Source organism: Tupaia chinensis, unplaced genomic scaffold (assembly GCF_000334495.1).
Source record: "Tupaia chinensis unplaced genomic scaffold, TupChi_1.0 Scaffold150006_1, whole genome shotgun sequence".
NCBI lineage: Eukaryota > Metazoa > Chordata > Mammalia > Scandentia > Tupaiidae > Tupaia > Tupaia belangeri.
In genome coordinates, this window is record NW_006209847.1 from 4,493,440 (window position 1) to 4,507,907 (window position 14,468).

Genomic DNA, 14,468 nt, shown 5'->3' on the forward strand with positions numbered 1-14,468 from the left:
AACGTCCGAGCCCGGTGGTCGATCCGTGCTGGGCCTGCGGTTCCTGGGGGCTCCAGCCAAGCCTCCCATGGTCAGGGCCGACATGGTGACTGAGAAGCAGGCGAGGGAACTGGGCATGCCCCAGGGCCCCGGGACTGGAGCGTAAGCTGGGGCTGGACCTGGGGCTGGAGAAGGCCTGTCAAAGTAATAGAAATAAGAGCAGCCTGGGGACCAGTAGATGGCATAATGGTTACGTCACTGAACTCCCATGTAGTTGACCACGGTTTGAGTCCCGGACTTGGCTGCTTAAAGTGCACGCTGGGCGCATGTGTGTGCATGCCCAAGATCCCAAGAGGAGAATGGAGAAGGGATTACAGCATGGCTATCCACCCTGGGGGTGTGATTTCTCTCTTTCTGTCTTTCTGTCTCTCTGGTGAGCCCATGTGCCCTATAACAACAACAACAAAAAAAAGCCAGAGCGCCTGGCAGGGCTGGCACCACAAAGAGTAGGGTGACGGGGAAGGGTGCCATGGGGTGAGGAGGCACTGACTGGTCAAGGCAGAGAAAGGGGAGGGGCCCACTGAGGGCTGGAGTAGGTGGGGACATTGGGATTTTGCCAAGATGGGGACCCCTCTCTTAACCCTAAGCAGCAGGGGGGCTGGCAAGTGGCATAGTGGATAAAGGCACTGGATTCCCACATGGTTCAAGTCCCAGACCTGGTGGCCTGCTTTCTCTCTCTCTGTCTCTCTCTGATCAAATTAAAAAATAATAATAACAAATGGAATTAAATAAATAATTAAAAAAAAAAAAGACCCTAAGCAGGGACACAGATTTAGGGCCAGTGACAGTGGGTGGTCTACAAATCCTCCCATGGACTCAAGCTGGGATGAGCTTTTTCACACTGACCTCCCCTGGCAGAGAAAGCACTGGAGAAATCATCAACAACACCGTGCCCCTGGAGAACAGCATTCCGGGGAACTGCTGCTCTGCCCTGTTCAAGAACCTGGTGAGGCCTTCAGGGTGTGGTGGGTAGGGAGGGTGGGGCGGGGGTCCTCAGACTCTGGGACAGTCTTGGAGAGGATGTCTGGGAGCGCTCACACCCTCACCCTTGTTCTCCCTCACCCCACCCGGCCCTGCAGCTTCTGAAGAAAATCAAGCGTTGTGAGCGAAAGGGGACCGAGTCTGTCACCGAGGAGAAGTGTGCTGTGCTCTTCTCCACCAGCTTCACGCTTGGCCCCAACAAACAACCTGTCCAGCTCCAGGTGAGCCTCAGCTCCAGCCGTGCCCCAGTCTGGGAGCCCCAAACCTCTGCCATGTCACACACTGCCCCCCCCAATCCTCATCCCTTGGGACTGCCCCTACCCAGGTGTCTGGCATTATGCACACTGGGGTCTGGGTGAGTTGGGAGGAGCAGGGGGACAGCGTGCACATACAGTAGTGTGTAGCAACTCTATTAAACACTTTCGTAGACCAGGGTGCTCTTGATGAATGACACACACACACACACACACACACACACACACACACAGACGCAGAGTTTGGTTTTCACAACAGCATTATGAGGTAGGTACTATTTCCTCATTTTATAGATAAAGACTTTGAGGCACAGAGAGATGTAGTTTGCTCAAGTCACGCAGCTCCTGAGTGTTGGAGCTGGTATATGAAAACTGGAAGTCTGGCCCCATTCACTGAATTGCCTTTCTGTAGTAAGGCCCCGACTGAGTTTCAGATAGCATTTAATAACATGCCACAGGCTTTGTTCCATGAGACCAGTTTAGTTCACTTCCCTCACACTGGGAACCAGCCCCCTGGGGAAACCTCTCACTCCACTGAGAAGAAAGCCTTCTCCTACCCTCTTCAGGCCCTGTCTCTGCCCCTGGTGGTCATTGTCCATGGCAACCAAGACAACAATGCCAAAGCCACCATCCTGTGGGACAACGCCTTCTCTGAGATGGTAAGGAAAGACCCGGAGTGGGACGATGGGGCAGGTGGGTTGTAACGTGGGGAATGTGGAGGCTGGAGGTGGCTGGCGTGCTTGAATATATGTGCCCTCACCTCCTTCTCCTGGGCCTGCTTCCATCCTTGTCTTAATAACCACCATGGTGCAACGCCATACACCACTGTTCAGTCAGCCCTATAGTACAATAGTTAAGTGTTGTGTATAAAAAGCTGGATCCTGGGACCAGCAGTTAGCATAATGGCTATGTTGCTGGACTCCCATGTATTCGACCACGGTTCGTGTCCTGGACCCGGTGGCTTAAAACTCACACCGGGCGTGTGTGTGTGCGTGCCTAAGATCCCGAAAGGAGAATGGAGGAGAAGGGATTGCATCGTGGCCATCACCCATGGGGGGTGATTTCTCGCTTTCTGTCTCTTTGTCTCTCTCCCTCTGTCTGGAGAGCGCACATGCCCTACAGCAAAAACCTCCCCCCCCCCCAAAAAAAAAGCTGAATCCCACATGACTGACTGTGGTTCAAATCCCAGCCCCGTGGCTCAAAAAATATGCCAGGCAATAAAAATAAATAAATAAATAGAGCTAGCAGATGGCGTGGAGGTTAAGGTGACTGGATCCCACATAACTGGATATGAGCATGAAAACACACCAGGAACATGTGTGTGCCCAATCTCCTGAGAGGAGAATGGATTGTGGTGTGGCCATCCCCCCTGGGGGGGAATTTTCTCTGTCTCCAGTGAACACACAATAACTAACTAACCACATAAATTGAATTAAATAAATAAATTTAAAATAAAAAGCACCATGTTTGGGAGCAAGCTCAGATGGATAGGCCTGGGGAGATGGGAAGGACAGAGGCCTCCCTGAGGTAGATTGAGGTGATAACCCAAGGTGTTTTCTCCTTCTTCTTCCCTTCCAGGACCGTGTGCCTTTTGTGGTGGCTGAGCGGGTGCCCTGGGAGAAGATGTGTGAAACTCTGAACCTCAAGTTCATGGCTGAGGTGGGGACAAACCGGGGGCTGCTCCCAGAGCACTTCCTCTTCCTGGCCCAGAAAATCTTCAATGACAACAGCCTCAGCATGGAGGCATTCCAGCACCGTTCTGTTTCCTGGTCACAGTTCAACAAGGTTATTCCCCTGTCCTTCGCACTCTCAGCCCCAAGCTCTTCGTCCCCAGGGCACTCAGGGTATCCTCAAGCTCAGCCCGGGGACTGACCACTGGGATCTTCACAATGCCCCCTCTCTTCACTAGGAAGGCCTCTGTCTTGGCCTCGGCAGGAAACCCCCTGAGCAGTGGGAGTCAGTCAGAGTATGCATCCTCTGGCATCCTTTGGTTTGCGTCTGGGGGCTCTCTGTTCTTCCCCTTTACCAGTGACTTGCATGACTCTTTCAGGTTATATGTAAACAGAGCTCTGATTCAAAATGACTTTGACCCATTGGGAAAAGAGTTCCTATTGCAAAAACCAGAGGAAATCCCACGGGAACATATGCTATACTGTCCCCCTTCCCACGTGTGGAGAGCTTACTCCATGCCACATGCCATGTTAGCACTTCATACATGTTATCTCCAGGAATCCTCCCAACAGCTCTGAGAAGGGTACTTCTATTATCCCCATTTCACAGGATGCTCAGAGGGGTAAAGTAGTTTGCCCAGTGAGAGGACTTAAAAAAATTCGTGGAGGGCTTAATAGTGGTACAGCAGTGAAGCTCAAAGCTCTGCAAGGCTGACCCACGTGGGAAGGTTGCAGCTTTGCCTCCAGAGACCTTCCTGGGTACACTGGGCATGCACTTGCCCAGGATCTGTGGCTGGCTGAGGCTGGGAGTGGATGGTAGTAGCAAGATCCTCTTGAGAGTGCTGTCTCTCTCCCTTTCTCTCTGACTCTTTCACTTATGGCAGAAATAAATAAACTTCTAAAAAGTTGGTGGCAAAATAGAATTAAAATACAAGTTTGTTGTAGTGCATAACATTTCAAAATCCAGCATTTTTTTTTTTCAAAATACGCACTTTCTGTAAACTCTTTGAAGACCCCTCATATCTCTGACTGTTGCTTTGCAGTGGTATATATCATTTACATTTATATTTACCTCCAGATTAAGGTGACTCAGGGCGGGGTTGGACACAAGAACAGGAGCAAAAGGGGATCGGGTGTCTTGGCTGAGAACTAGCTGGGTAAACAAAAGTCACGCAAGGAAGTAAGAAAAGCCCAGGTGACCGGAGGATGTGTTAGCAAAGGGAGCAGGACAGTCACAGCCAGCAGGCCACCTCCCTCTGCCAGTGTCTGCTAGGGAGAGGATGTAGCACAGTGATTACACGCGGCTCCAGCACCAGAGTGCCTGGGCTGAATCTCGATTCTGCCTCTTACCAGCTGTATAGACCTGGCTATGTCATTGGTCTTTTTGGGCTTCCCTTTCTTCACCTGTAAGATGGGATTATTATAAGACCTACCAACACAGGCCTATAAATATCAAGCGAATTAATACATAGAAAAGCTTAGGGTAGTGCCTGGCTCATGGTACGCATGAGTGTTGGCTGTTTTTTAGTTTAGTTTTGTTTTTTAAGAGATTTTTGCTGTAGGGTCCATGAGCTTGCCAGAGAGGCAGAGAGAGACAGAGAGACAGAAAGTGAAAAAAAAAAAAATCACCCCCCAGGGGGGTATGGCCATGTCCAAATCTCTTCTCCATTCTCCTCTTTCTTTTTTTGGGGGGGAGAGATTTTCGCTATAGGCCGCGTGCGCTCGCCAGACAGACAGAGAGAAACATTAGAGACAGAAAGCGAGAAATCACCCCCAGGGGGGATGGTCACGCTGCAATCCCTTCTCCTCCATTCTCCTCTCGGGATCTTGGGCACACACGCACACATGCCCGGCGTGAGTTTTAAGCCACTGGGTCCGGGACACGAACCGCGGTTGACTATGTGGGAGTCCAACGACATAGCCATTATGCTAACTGCTAGTTCCCTCCATTCTCCTCTTGAGATCTTGGGCATGCAGGCACATTCACCTGGCATGTTTTAAGTCACCAGGTTCGAACTGAGCCTGGCCAATTATGTGGGAGTCCAGCAATGTAAACATTATGCCATCTGCTGGTACCTGGCTGTTTTTTAAAAAATTTACTTATTAATGTTTTTATCACATGTTTTTACAGTATACATTTCTTTCCCAACACAAATACCATGCATGTCAGTCAAGACAAGGATATTAGTATATACATTATTGTCAGCAAATATCTTTTCATTTTTTGTCAAGCATACTTTTTTTAACCAATTTTTTCTTTCCCTTTTCCCTTTCTTCCCTCCCATACTAAACTTTTTTTTTTCATATTTTGATTCATAAAAGATCATAAAATATGGACAAAGCTAGAAGCTAGTGACAAGTACACTGTAATTTTCTTCTGAAACTTTTTTTTCTCTCTCCATTCCCCCTAAAGAAAGGTATAAACTAACTTACTTGCAAATAAAAAAAATAGGTTAATCTCAATTTGGTCTCTTATTTGCACAAAGTCCCAGAAGAATTAAATTTCTTTCTTCTTTTAAAAATAATTATTTTATTTAACTTTATCCATCTATCTATCCATTTATTTAATTTGACCAGAGAGGGACAGACAAAGAGAGAGAATGAGAGAGAGAGAGAGAGAGGGAAAGTGAGAAAGCAAGCCACCAGGTCTGGGACCTGGACCTCGGTCAGCCATGTGAGAATCCAGCATCCTTAACCACCACGCCACCTGCCAGCTCCAAAGAATTCAATTTTGATGCAAGGCAACAAATACTATTGTATTACTGAACTTATGCAAATAACCATTCAGCCACAAAAATAAGAATGTTCACAAATATTTTCCAGTTGCAAAGGGGTCAAGAAGTGAGAAAATTCCATGTTTCAATTTAAAAAATTCTTTTTTTTAAAAACAAATTGCTGAACCCAACAACTCAAAAAAAAAAAAAAAAAAAAAAACCCCACAAAAACCTTAAAATGTCAAAGAGTAGAAGAAAATCAGTAATGTTTTAGAAAAAAGTCATAGAATTCTATTCTGTCAGTTCAGTCTCGTGTAATCTCTCTTGTGTTGAATTTGCAGTGTTACTGTGGTCTGACCTTTCCATTAACATTCAGCATTATTACTGAGATTTCAGAACTTGTCCCTATCATTAAGTTGGCCTTTTTCTTGGCCAGCTTTTGTTCTCTTATTTGTCTGTCTGTCTTTAGTTTTCTTGGTACCATACTCCCTTCGGAACTTCTCGAAGAGTTGGTCTGGTGTTGGTAAATTTCTTCAGGTTTAGTTTATCTGAGAGTGTTTTTATCTTTTCTTCCCACATGAAGGATAGTCTTGCCAGATACAGTATTTTTGGTTGAAATTGTTTTTCACTTAACAGTTTGAGTATATTTCCCATTCTTTCCTTGCTTGCATTATTTCCTATGAGAGGTTCGATGTTAGGCTGATGGGATATCCTTTGAAAGTAACTTGATGTTTTGGGACCAGCAGTTAGCGTAATGGCTATGTCGCTGGACTCCCATGTAGTTGACCGTGGTTCACGTCCCAGACCCGGTGGCTTAAAACTCACGCTGGGCACGTGTGCGTGAGTACCTAAGATCCCAAGAGGACAATAGAGAAGGGATTGTGGCATGGCCATCCCCCCTGGGGGGTGATTTCTTGCTTTCTGTCTCTATGTCTCTCTCTGTCTGTCTGGTGAGCGCACATGCCCTATGGCAAAAACCTCTCCAAAAAAAAAATAAATAAATAAATAAATAAAAAGAAAGTAACTTGACGTTTTTCTCTTGCCAATTTTAGTATCTTATCTCTGTCTATGGTTTTGATCAATCTGGCTATGATGTGCCTTGGAGAAGATCTTCTTGGGTTGATTCTGCATGGAGTCCTTTGTATTTTTGGGGTCTGGATATTTGAATGCCTCTCTAGGTTTGGAAAGTTTTCTTTCAGAATTTTATGGAATAGATTATCAATGCTCTGATTAGTTTCTTCACTTTCTGGGATACTGATTATCTAGATGTTTGAGCACCTAATGGTATCTAGTATTACTCGTATATTATTCTCATTTTTGGGGTTATTTTTCTTTCTTTTCTTTTCTTTTCTCTCTCTTTTTTTTTTTTTTTTTTTTTGAGGTTTTTGCTATAGGGCGCGTGCACTTGCCAGACAGACAAAGAGAGACAGAGAGATAGAAAGCAAGAAATCACCCCCTATAGGGGATGGCCATGCCACAATCCCTTCTCCTCCATTCTCTTTTCAGGATCTTGTACAGGCACGCACATATGGCCAGCATGAGTTTAAGCCACCAGGTCTGGGACTCGAACTGCGGTTGACTACATTGGAGTCCAGTGACATAGCCATTATGCTAACTGCTGGTCCCTTTTTGGGTTATTTTTCTCAGTCTTTTTGGTGAATTTTTCTAGGTCAGAAGTTCTATCTTCTACATCTGAGATTTGCGTGATCTAATCTGCTTTTAATACTTTCAAGGGAGGTTTTGATTTCCTGTATTACAGCTTTCACCTCTAATAGTTCTGTTTGATTCTTTTTTATGGTGTGTATTTCCTCTTTCAGATCGTGGAAGAAGTTCCTCTCCTGCCAGAACACGTCTCTTTTCTCCTGCATTTTCTGGAGTTCATTGTTTCTCTTCTCTTGCATCTCTGTTAGCTTTGTCACTATGAATATCCTAAATTCTTTATCTGACATTTCCACAAGTCCCATTGTACTGTCTGTACATGATGAAGGGCTGTTCTTTCCCTTGGAGGAAAGATATTATCTTGATTTCCCATATTTCTTGTGCCTCTGTGGTGGTGATTTCTGGTCACCTGATGGATCATATGTTACTTCCTACCTTCTGGCTTTTCACTGGGTGTAGGACCGGAAGGAGGGGTTTGGAGGAGAAGATTTCCGGTTAAAGGGGCAGGCGTAGGCCCACCTCAAATGCACATGGATTCTGGATTTTCCCTGGGTGTTGGGCAGGAAGGAGGACCCTAGCTATTGTTTTTAAGAAGGTCTTGGGAACCAGCAGTTAGCGTAATGGCTATGTCGCTGGACTCCCACGTAGTCGACCGCGGTTCGCGTCCCGGACCCGGTGGCTTAAAACTCACGCCGGGCGCGTGTGCGTGCGTGTCCAAGATCCCGGGAGGAGAATGGAGGAGAAGGGATTGCGGCGTGACCATCCCCCCTGGGGGGTGATTTCTCGCTTTCTGTCTCTATGTCTCTCTCTGTCTGGCGAGCGCACGCGCCCTATAGTGAAAAAAAAAAAAAAAACTCTCAAAAAAAAGAAGGTCTCAGATCCATTTGGTCCCTCAGCCCTGTGATTTTTGTAGTGTGGACCCTGACAGCCCAGGGCCTGCCCTGACCAGACTCCAGCCCTGGCCCTCCCAACTCATCCCAGTCCCCCATCTTTGTCCCTCACAGGAGATACTGTTGGGCCGTGGCTTCACCTTTTGGCAGTGGTTCGATGGTGTCCTGGACCTCACCAAACGCTGTCTCCGGAGCTACTGGTCAGACCGGTGAGTCCCCATGCCCGAGGTGGCCCAAGAGGCTGTTCCTTTGGCTCCTTCTCCATACCCAGCGCCTACACCCCCATCCTTTCCTTCATCCTGGCCAGGCTGATCATCGGCTTCATCAGCAAACAGTATGTCACTAGCCTTCTTCTCAATAAGCCCGATGGAACTTTCCTCCTCCGCTTCAGTGACTCAGAGATTGGGGGCATCACTATTGCCCACGTCATCCGGGGCCAGGATGGTGAGGTCACCCCAGCTAGTCCTCTGTCTCTGCCTGTGCGCTCCAGGGTTTCTTCTGGGAGGGAAATATCCTATCCTATCCTTCTTTGAAGTCAACCCTGGTCTTCGGGAAGTTCTCCAGATCCTTTTCTTTTCTTCTTTCTGTGGTCTAAACTTTCACCTTCTTATTCGGAGCACTGTAGGAATGGTGACTAGTGAGTCTCCCTTCCTTACGACTCTATGCCAGGACCGCTCTCTCATGCCTTAATGTGAAAATGTGTACTGGGGAGAGGGAAGAAAGCCGGGACAGAGGGGACTCACGGTCTTGTTCCTATCGTAGGCTCCCCGCAGATAGAGAACATCCAGCCATTCTCTGCCAAGGACCTGTCCATTCGCTCACTGGGGGACCGAATCCGGGATCTCGCTCAGCTCAAAAACCTCTATCCCAAGAAACCGAAGGATGAGGCTTTCCGGAGCCACTACAAGCGTGAGCTGGAGCTGGCAGCTCTGATTTCTTCCTGTTACCTACCTCCTCCGTGCTCCTGGCTGCCCTGCTTCCTACCCATCGTGTGTCATCCCTGACTCCTCTCCCCATTTTCATTGCCCAATTTCACCTAGCTCCCCATCCGCCATGCTCACGTTTTCTACCTCCCTTCCTCCTGAGCCCCGGAGCACTCCATGGCTCTCTTTCCTTCCCATAACAGCTGAACAGATGGGTAAGGATGGCAGGGGTTATGTCCCAGCTACCATCAAGATGACTGTGGAAAGGTGAGTACGGTGGTGATGGAGGGTGGGTCCGCAGGCTGACACTCACCTTCGGAAGGAGTGATGGCATCAACCCTTGGTCAGTCACATGTGCCCCTACTCTCTTCCAGGGACCAGCCACTTCCCGCCACAGAGCCCCAGATGCCTACCATGGTGCCCCCTTATGACATTGCGATGACCTCTGAGTCCTCCATGAGCATGCAGCTCAGTCCAGACATGGTGTAAGCGCAGGAGACAGGCATAGGAGTGGTCTGTGCAGATGACTGGGAGAGCTGGCACTGGGAGCTGAAGCAGGGACTTTTCCTTTCCTAAGGCAGGGTGGCAGGGTGACAGAGAAGTGCTGGCTCAGAGGTGCTTCTCTCTTTCTCCAGGTCCCCGGTATACCCATCACACTCTCACTCCATCCCTTCCTATCAAAGCCTCTCCCCAGAAGAATCTGTCAATGTGTTCCCAGCCTTCCAGGAGTAAGTCAAAATCTCTTCCAGGATGGTATGCGAAGGGCCATGGGCATTGGTATTTAGTAGGAGGGGGTCTTCTGTGAAAAGAGGGAGCAAATGCTAACACCCCTTTGTCTCTTCTGACCACTCTACTTGGGGGGGGAGCAGTCGATTAAGATTTAAAGGCCTTGGGGACCAGCAATTAGCGTAATGGCTATGTTGCTGGACTCCCATGTAGTCAACCGCAGTTCGAGTCCCGGACCTGGTGGCCTAAACTCACGCCAGGTGCGTGCGTGTGCATGCCCAAGATCCCGAGAGGAGAGGAGAATGGAGAAGGGATTGCAGCGTGGCCATCCCCCCTGGGGGGTGATTTCTCGCTTTCTATCTCTCTGTCTTTTTCTGTCTGTCTGGCGGGTGCACACGCCCTTTAGCAAAAACCTCTCAAAAAAAAAAAAAAAAAAAAAAAATACAAAGAAAAAAAAAAAAAAAAAAAGATTTAAAGGCCTTGGACTCCCACATGGCCGACCGTGGTCTGAGTCCCAGACCTGGCCGCTCGCTCTCTTTCTCTCTCTCTGGTCAAAATTGAAAAACAATGATAATAAAGAAATAATTCTAAAAAAAAAAAAAAGAGAGAGAGAGAAAATCCAGACTGCCTGGGCTGGAATTCCAGTTCCACCACTGAAGTGATTTTAAGCAAGTTAATTAACCTCTGGTGCCTCATCTGTACAATGGGGGATAATAATGTAATGATAATATCTGCCTCAGGGGATTATTGGGAAGGTTAAGTGAGTTTATGTGCCAAGTTGAACTTACCCTGCTCGTACCCAAAACTGTTAATTATTAGTATGTTCTCTCCTGCCCCTAAAATCCAGTCGCTCTACAGATTTTTTTTTTTGAGAGATTTTTGCTATAGGGTGTATGTGCTTCCTAGACACACACACACACAGAGAGAAATCATCCCCCTGGGGGAGGGCCACACCGCAGTCCTTCTCCATTCTCCTCTTGGGATCTTGGGTGCACACGCGTATACACACACACACCCAGTTTGTTTTTATAATTATTTTATTTAACTTTTAATTTATTTATATACTTTATTTTGATTAGAGAGGGACAGAGTGAGAGAGAGGGAAAGGTTCTAGTTCCAGACCTGGTCAGCCACATGGGAGTTCAGCGCCCTTAACCACCACACCACCTGCCGGCCCCAGCCCAGCCTGAGTTTGAAGCCTCTGGGTTTGGGCCTCGAACAGTGGTTGACCATGTGGGAAACCAGCAACATAACCATTATGCCATCTGCTGAGTCCTGCTCTACTAATTTTTACTTATCCATTTGTGTTAGTGAAATGTTCTGGATATTTTTCCTCCCCACGTAATACTCAGGTGCTTAACTCCTTAGTAAAATCTCATCTCCCCTCCAAGGAGTTGAGATGGGGCTGGGTGTGTGTGTGAGGGGGGACCCAGAATCATCAAAGTTCAGAGTCTAAAGGCTCCACAATTGACTGATCCAACTCCACCCCTTCCACCCGCCCCTCAAGACACACCCATCTTATAGATGATGAGATGGAGCTCAGAGCAGAGGGAAGATCTGGCCAAGGCCCAGATGGGGAGCAGTGGTCAGGCTCAGGAGGCGGAGCTCCTTTCCTCTCTCAGTGGTCCTGACGCAGCCTCCACACACCCCACACGCTCCCCCCCCACACACCTGTGCCAGCTTTCTCCCTTCCTCTGACCACACCCCTCTTCCTGCTTCCAGATCTCACCTGCAGATGCCCCGCAGTCTGGGCCAGATGAACCTGCCCTTTGACCAGTCTCACCCCCAGTGAGTGACAAAGCCCCTCTGAGTCTTGGGGTCCCCATTCTTCCCCATCCTCACCCTGCCCTTCTGCCTCACTTTCCTTTCTGGTTCCTGGCAGGGGCCTACTGCCATGCCAGCCTCAGGAACATGCGGTTTCCACCCCTGAGCCACTGCCCTGCGCAGATGTGACCATGGTTGAAGACAGCTGCCTGAGCCAGCCAGTGGGAGGGTTCCCTCCGGGCTGGTGAGTTGTGGTCTGAGGTGGAGGCTGGGTGGTGGCCAGGACAGGGGCTCCATGCTGACCCCACTGCCTCGTCCTTTTCTTCTTGCAGGATTGGTGAAGACATGTTCCCTCCCCTGATGCCTCCCACTGAGCAAGACCTCACCAAGCTTCTCCTGGAGGGCCAAGGGGAGTCAGGGAGTGGGTCTTTGGGAGCCCAGCCCCTCCTGCAGCCTTCTCCATATGGGCAGTCTGGAATCTCCATGTCCCACCTGGACATAAGGGCCAACCCCAGTTGGTGATCCCAGCTGGAGAGGAGCCCAGAGACAGCTCTTCTACAACCCCATGGCCTGCTCTGGAACACCTGCTCATGTTCCTGCTAAGCCCCAGAGCAAACGGGGAGGATGCCTTCCTATCCCCACCTACTCCTCCATCAGGAGGAGCATGCATGGTGGGTGGAGCCACTCCACTCCTTCCTTCCTACCGCACACCCCTGTCAACCCCCTTCCAACACTGGAAGGAAAGTCGGGCTCCAAAGCAAGACATGCCCCCACACACTTGCATCCTCAGAATGCGTGCACACACGTGTGCACACACACGCACACACACAACTCTCTGTGGAAGATGGGGCCTGGGAGGGGCGAAAGGCTGGGTGACAACAGGTTAGAGAACGGAGGGCTTCTCCACTCACTCTACTACAGGGCCTGAGACACGTGTAGAAACACGCAGACATGTGCACACATCAGCACTAGAGGATGGGGTTAATGGGCATGGGCTTGAGTTCCAGCCCCGAGGGGATGGGGCTGCAGTTCAAGAGACCCTGGTGAGAGGAGAGAAGTCTGGACGTGGGGTTACTGAGATGGGTTTTGCCCCGATTAACAAATCTCCAGAAGCCTCAAGTTCCCATCAGTCAGATGGAGGCTCTTGGAATGTGTATAAAAATTCTAAGTACAAAGCCCAAGTTTCTTTGTGTATAGCTGCGTGGAAGTGCACTTGAGACATGTTAACGTACAGATGTCACACATCTGGTCACACACTTTTGCCTATGTGACAAGTTGGGAGTGAGACGCTAATTCACCAGGGAAGGTGCTGGCCTCTGAGCAGTGTGTCTACCCCAGAGTACTCTAGGCTCTGAGTGTGACTATGCCCAGGTGGGTCTAGGTGACCCTGACATCTTCTGTTATGGCTATAGCTTCAGGAGCCTAATACGTCCAATGCTGCCTGGAGGCCTGGCAGTGAGAGTCTTGGGTCCATGTCTAGCCATGTGGCCCTCTAGTGTATCAGGGGGCCCTACCAACTGCTTCTCCCCCAGCCCCCCAATATACTTCCAGCTTCTCTCCACTCCTATATCCCTCGCCACCCTTTCTCCCTCTTGCGGGGGAAGTCATAGATCCTAAGCCATAAAATAAATTTTATTCCAAAATAACAAAATAAATAATCTACTGTACACAATCTGAAAAGAAAGATGCTCTAACTGGTCAGATAGGTGCTGCACCCCAGCCCCTAGCTGGGGGAGCCCCTGAGTCAAACCCAGGTCTCCCAAGGGGGCTGGTGAAGGGATCCCACATCACCCCCCCCCACCTGGAGGGCAGGAGGAAAATAATTGCTGAGGACTCAGGGGGAGAGATGGGGATGGGTGGGCAAACTGCAGCACTTATTAAATTAAAAGGAACAAACTAGAAGCACGATATGGGGGAAGAAGGGAGAAGGAACAGGTCCAGTGTTTCCAGGCCCCCAGCTCTGGGGGGAAATGCTGCCATTTTTAGCTGCTGGACCTTCCCAGGGAAGTCCCCTTTCCCCCATGTCCAAACTGAGTCCAACTGCTCACACCATGGCGCAAGCCTAGAGAATGGGAGTGTGCTGTGTGAGGGAGGGAGAGCCCCAGAGCCTGGAGGCAGAGTCCTCGCCCCCTTGCTCTGGGCAAGGGTGAGGGGGCACCACGCACCGTCCTTGTGTCCTCTCGCAGGCCCCTGCTCGTTATTGCTTGAAGCCCCATAGTCCTACGCCCATGGAGCAGGTCGGGAGGCAGGAGAAGGGCAGCGAAAGGATCCAGGGTTGTGACTAGATTCTGGGACGGAGAACGTAAGGGTCTGTGTGAGTCCGAAGCCTGGGGCCATGGGTCTGGGGACACCAGTCTGCCCCTCACTGCCGGCTGGCCTCAGCCTCCACTTTCACGCTGCTTCTGCGGCCCTCCACCAGTGTCGGGTGGGATCCTGGGGAGGGACACCGGTCCAGCAGCCCTTCCTCGAACTCTGTAGGGAGAAGGGATAGGTTAGGAACCTGTGGGGGTGGAGGCTGCAGACAGAGGTGTGGGAGACGTAAGCAGGGACATGGCAGAGAAGGCCACGAAGAGGAGCTCGATATTGAATTACTGCCTCCTGCCCACTGTGTGTGCATGGCGGGGGGAGGGGCTCCCACACCCAAGCTGTTGTAGCCCCCTCCCTTTTCTAGCTGTGTGTAGCTGTCTCTGTATGTCTCTGTCTCTCCGCCTCCATTCTGCTGGAATTTCTGGTTCTGTCAGGAGCTGTGGGGGCGGTTTGGCTCTGACCTCTCCCCCTCCCTACCCTTCCCAGGCTCTGTCACCCCCATACTCATATCCCTGGCCTGTTCCCAGGCCCCACCCACCCT

At 49.7% G+C, this 14,468-nt stretch overlaps 2 protein-coding genes across 2 annotated transcripts in view; one reads left to right on the forward strand and one right to left on the reverse strand.

Moving 5' to 3' along the window:
* Window positions 1-13,292, forward strand: part of STAT6 (signal transducer and activator of transcription 6) — a gene marked incomplete in the record, with an annotated part of 20,238 nt that extends 6,946 nt beyond the window's left edge. Inside the window, 14 exon segments of the mRNA XM_014585573.2 lie at window positions 27-141; window positions 898-985; window positions 1,119-1,241; window positions 1,841-1,933; window positions 2,853-3,059; window positions 8,322-8,416; window positions 8,515-8,651; window positions 8,970-9,116; window positions 9,334-9,397; window positions 9,505-9,615; window positions 9,766-9,858; window positions 11,579-11,644; window positions 11,739-11,864; window positions 11,953-13,292. Of these exon segments, the coding sequence (XP_014441059.1) occupies window positions 27-141; window positions 898-985; window positions 1,119-1,241; window positions 1,841-1,933; window positions 2,853-3,059; window positions 8,322-8,416; window positions 8,515-8,651; window positions 8,970-9,116; window positions 9,334-9,397; window positions 9,505-9,615; window positions 9,766-9,858; window positions 11,579-11,644; window positions 11,739-11,864; window positions 11,953-12,142 (1,655 nt within the window).
* NAB2 (NGFI-A binding protein 2) overlaps window positions 13,235-14,468 on the reverse strand; it is a 7,649-nt gene continuing 6,415 nt past the window's right edge. The window contains exon 5 of the mRNA XM_006171907.3: window positions 13,235-14,092. Within this exon, the coding sequence (XP_006171969.1) occupies window positions 13,983-14,092 (110 nt within the window). The 3' untranslated portion in view covers window positions 13,235-13,982. The remainder of the gene's footprint in view (window positions 14,093-14,468) is intronic.